Here is a 5,381-nt window from a genome sequence, read left to right as displayed (position 1 = left end):
TTAGTTTGCTTTAGAAAAAAAGTGTAAACAAGTATATTTGATTAAAGTTCATTCTAAGTTTTATTAAAAATGCATTTACTTTCTTTTAAAAAATCCGCAATTACTTTTTGGGCAACCCAATAATTTTGGGGTGGAGCGATCCACCTGGTAATAAACCCAACATTTTTATATTTAAGTTTCGTATTCTATTCTCAAGTACCTTTCGTTTCAGTCCCATACGGTTCCGATCGGCCTATATGTCCGTTTGGAGCTGATTTTTGGGGTTATGCGGCCTCCCTGGGACTTGACCCCAAATATTTTCATAAGTTTCAGATTCTAATTCTAATTACCTTTCATTTGATACCCATAGTGCCCCAATTGGTAAATATGACATTTTTGGTGGGTTTTTGGGGCAGGGAAGGACACCCCGACATATAGATTAAAATTTTTATATAAAGTTCGTAGTCTACTCTTAAATACCTTTCATTTGATGCCCATATTGTCTCAATCGATAAACGTATCAGTTTAGGCGGGTTTTGACAGAGGGCGTCCCCCACGGTTATTTGACCGTTTGTCAAATAACCGTTTGTCACCGTTTGTCAAATAAAATTGTGTATGCCGCCATAAGGCGGCATACACAATTTTGCTTAATTCGATGAACCCATTCCTAAGATCTGGTGTTCTTTAAAATTGGGGTTAGGGGGAGGGTACGCCCCCCTTGCCCATATCACAAAATAAAGTGTCCTTTTTTCAAAATATAATTTTAATAAAAAATGAATTCATCAATAACAATATTTTTTGACATCGAAGAAATTTTGTAATATTGTGTTTAACGAGTAGATAAGGGATTCTGTCATCTATATATTCATTGATGACATGTTCATTGACTTCTTGAGACCCTGGAAGCTACAATTTTCATCCGATTTGGCCTAAATTTTGCACATAGTGTTCTCTAATGACCTCTAACAACTGTGTTATGTGCGATCCAAATCGGTCTATAATCTGATATAGCTCTCATATAAACCGATCTCCCGATTGCTCCCGGTGCAAACCGCCATATGATCGACGTTTTGCAAACGCACACAAAGAAATGTGTGAGCGTGTGTGTATACATGTGCATACATGAACAGAGAATATGCGAGAAAGAATAAAACAAAAAAGAGAATGCAAACAAAAATCTGTCATCGTAATACAGTCAAACCTGGCCGGCTGTTAACTCAAAGAGAAATTAACAAAGGCTGTTGTTGTAGCAGTGTGTTGTACACTGAGGCGGCAGACCTTGCCGATGAAGGACTCCATCGGGTCAATCCGGTTCTTACAACCAGCTGTTGATTTTTTATTCCCACAAATTGTTAAAGTTGTGACAAAGCTGATTAAAGCCCCTATTAAACGATCAGATATATTATGTGAGTTGTCACTTTCTGTTTTCATAAGACTTGTATTATGTACGGTCTTACGCGAACAGCTGTTAACAGCCGGTCAGGTTTGACGGTATTAATATGTCAGATTTTTGTATGCATTCTCTTTGTTGTTATCTTCTTCCTCGCATATTCTCTGCTCATGTACGCACATGTATACGCACACAAAGTTCTTTGTGTGTGTTGGCAAAACGTCGATGAGCTTGATGACAAGATGGCGGATTGCACCATATGATTTGTGGTTGTTGTAATAATGAGACCACCTTTAATTGTTCCGCCATGGTACGTCATATACGATTAGAGCGCGCTCTAATTGGCATGTATTCTCATATTTTTGTACATTTTTTATAGACATGTGTCTACATGTATATTCGATGAAATAAAAGCTCAATTCAATCGAAAAAGTTCCATATCTATTCCAATATCCATTTTTCATATTAAATTTTTCGTATGTATCACACGATGTGTACACCAGAGTTTGTGTTTTTCAAATTACATATGACATGTCTGATCGTGTAAATCATAAAGACGTGAAAACGATTTATTTTGGTATTGCTTTCATACGACTGAAAATTAAAACAGTTAATCTCTTTATGTTTTTGTCAGCTGATATAGAGCAATGTGTTTGTCATATAATAATCTCACTCGTATCACACTCCAACAAATGAAAAATTCCACATGTCATAAGACAAAAACATATAGTGCGATAGCCGCTTTAGCTTAATTTTAGAGACTTTTGTCTATTTTTTTGAACCAAATATAAAATCGTACATTTATATGTCATTTGGGAAAAACCAATTTTTCCCCTCCCCTTTTCCCCTAATAATCGCTTATTCGCTTGGCTCTTTGCTACTGACTCATACCAATCGGTGGTTATTAGTATTTTTCAAATTACTATAAAACGTAACGGATTGTCTTTTAAAACACAACTCAGTGAACAGCTGATAAGAAGCGTATGATTAAGCTGCCGCCTTCATCTACACAAACCAACGCCGTTATTACCAAAAAAAAAAACATAGCTCAGGACTTCTAGAGCAGAGTTAAAGGTAAACAACAGTGAAAATAAATAGTAATAAAGTCGAAAGAAAAGTTTACAAAATTCGGGAATAAAAATGGGTCGCGCTGAAGTTGGTACTCCCAAATACCTGGCCAATAAAATGAAGGCCAAGGGTTTGCAGAAACTACGTTGGTATTGTCAAATGTGTGAAAAACAATGCCGAGACGAGAATGGTTTCAAATGCCATACAACCAGCGAAAGTCATCAACGCCAGCTTTTGCTATTTGCCGATTCGCCTGGAAAATTTCTGCATAGTTTTTCCAAGGAATTCTCGGATGGCTATATGGAATTGCTGCGAAGACGCTTTGGCACCAAAAGAACAAATGCCAATAAAATTTATCAGGAATATATTGCCGATAAGAACCACATTCACATGAATGCCACTCGTTGGCTAACTTTATCCGACTATGTCAAGTGGTTGGGACGCACGGGCCAAGTGATTGCCGATGAAACGGAGAAAGGCTGGTTTGTCACCTACATAGATCGTAGCCCCGAGGCTATGGAACGGCAGGCCAAAGCTGATAGAAAGGAAAAAATGGAAAAAGATGACGAAGAACGTATGATGGAGTTCATAGAGAAACAAATTGAAAAGACCAAGTCTAAAGATGGCTTACACAACGATAAGGAAAAATATACCGAACTTAAGAGGGATGAAGAGCAGCCTTTGAAACTAGACATACGTTTGGAGAAGAAATTTCAACCCGAGACCATACTGGGAACATCGGCTTTGGCGAAAAAACGCCTAAAACAAGAGAAAAGAAGCGATGACGATAGTGGTTCAGAGTATGAGGAAGATGATGAAGGTTTCAAAAAACCCAAAAGCATCAAGCTGGAGACTCAAAGTAGATCAAAGGCTAGTACCTCATCTACCTCTGCTTTGGATGATATTATCAAAATGGAAGAACAAAAGAAGGAGCGTGCCAACCGCAAAGACTATTGGCTGCACGAGGGAATTGTTGTGAAATTTGTTAGCAAATCGTTGGGTGAGAAATTTTACAAACAAAAGGCTGTGGTGCAGGAAGTCATAGACAAATATAGAGCGAAAGTAAAGTTTTTGGATACAGGAGAAAAAGTCAAAGTTGATCAGGTACAGCCTAAAAATTACTTAATTTTTGTAAAACAATTTTTTTTTGTAATGCCTTTTCTATATCTCTGTTTTAGGCTCATTTGGAAACTGTTATACCCGCCATAGATAAACATATTTTGGTGGTCAATGGAGCTTATCGGGGAAGTGAAGCTATACTCAAGAAATTGGATGAGAAAAATTACTGTGTAACCATAGAAATTGCTAGAGGTCCTCTAAAAGGCCGAATTGTGGAAAAAGTACAATATGAAGATATTTCAAAGTTATATTAAAATTTGTTTCTTAAAAAAAAAAGATTTAAAAAATGAGTTGTAAGTGCTTTCAACAAGCCAAGGTCTGCCCCAAATAAGAATTGAAAAGTGTGATGACGATATGTTGCCTATGACCGATCGTTTCTTGTCAGGCAAATGGTATCATGGTGGATAAAAAAATGTGAACCTTACCTATGCTATGGCCCGAATCAATCCGTTACATGGAACAGCTCCCACATATATACATATTTACCGCTTAAAACTTCTTAAGTCTCTTACGCTTCGATAAGTGCATGGAAACCAAAACCAACCATAGCACCTGAAGAGGTTAAGTCTTCTTACCGCTTAAGACTTATTGAGCCTCTTACGCTTCAGTTAGTGCATGGAAACCAAAAACCACCCATAGCACCTGAAGAGGTTAAATTGCTGCTAAGCTACGATTGATGCCAATGTGCTAGGTGTGTGAGCTGCTTGTGACCTGGGACCAAACGACAGCCAATTCTACGCGACTTGCTGCTACATATTTCTAGATGCATCCCCGTTTTTCGCTGCTCTGCGGCAAGCCGTTCAAACACGACAATAAAAAGGTCACTTATCATTGAGCTTAGAAACTTGTGTGCTGTTCCTTAATGGAATGTTCATGGGTACATTTTCATGTGCATATAATGAAATTATGGCACGGGATAGCTGTGAGCACGACGCAGGCTGGAAAATTGGGCTCCAATTTGTGTGGTGTTCATTGCTGTCACAAGAAGAGTAGGTGCGACCTACGGGGCGCGTCCACAGTTTGTGGATAGTAGAATTCTCCATACGGAGTAGCTGCAACGGCAGTCGCGGGCAATTAGCAGTATCGAGCGGAGAGTCTCAGTGAGAGGCCGGACGGCACTGGCTCCTGCACAAATACTGAGTGCCTATGATGTTCGATATGACAAGGCGAGTCATTGGCGCCTTGAAATAACGAATGGCCAACCTGTTTCCGCGGCAATCGGTCCCTTGGACTGGAACGAGCTTGCTCACCTGATTACAACAACATGAAATTCTGAGGTCTTTCAAGGCGAAGGTCGTTGTCTGGGCGGATGACTCCGTAATCATAGTTGCTGGCCGCTTTCTCTCTTCTATTAAGACCTCGTGCAGGTGACGGTGAGGAGATTTTTAACCTGAAAAAGCGAGGTTTTTCAAGAGGCATGTCCTAGAGGAGGTAGAGCTGCAGCTCCCTCCATAGGTTTAGGGGTACGTCGATGAATGGCTCTAGCATCGGTCCATGTGTGGTCGAGGCTGGTTATAAGATGCAAAGATCGTCTCTGAACAATGGGAAAGGTTGTCAAGCTCAGCTGGTTGTTGTAGCCACGTTTGTATATGAAGGTGACGATCCTCGTCAAGCTGCTGCAGGTGAGCAACCTCGTTCCACTCCAAAGGACAGATCGCCGCGGGGATAAGGTGGCCGCTGGTTATTTAAAGGTGTCAATAACTCGCCTTGTCATATCGAGCTTTATAGGCACTCAGTATTTGTGCAAGAGCCAGTGCTGGCCGGCCCCTCACTGAGATTCTCCGCGACTGCCATTGCAACTACTCTATCCACAACCTGTGGACGC

At 40.1% G+C, this 5,381-nt stretch overlaps 1 protein-coding gene across 1 annotated transcript; it reads left to right on the top strand.

Annotated features, from left to right (window-relative positions):
• The first annotated feature begins 2,420 nt into the window (after window positions 1-2,420).
• On the top strand, window positions 2,421-3,847 carry LOC106087457 (DNA/RNA-binding protein KIN17). Its single transcript, XM_013252510.2, has 2 exons — window positions 2,421-3,541; window positions 3,616-3,847. Exons 1-2 carry the CDS (start codon window positions 2,510-2,512, stop codon window positions 3,808-3,810), a joined length of 1,227 nt encoding a protein of 408 aa, XP_013107964.2. The 5' UTR covers window positions 2,421-2,509; the 3' UTR covers window positions 3,811-3,847.
• Window positions 3,848-5,381: the final 1,534 nt, after the last annotated feature.

Source organism: Stomoxys calcitrans, chromosome 4 (genome assembly GCF_963082655.1).
Source record: "Stomoxys calcitrans chromosome 4, idStoCalc2.1, whole genome shotgun sequence".
In the NCBI taxonomy this organism is placed as follows: Eukaryota; Metazoa; Arthropoda; class Insecta; order Diptera; family Muscidae; genus Stomoxys; species Stomoxys calcitrans.
The sequence above is the reverse complement of the archived record's forward strand: the minus strand, read 5'-3'. Positions and strand labels throughout refer to the sequence as shown.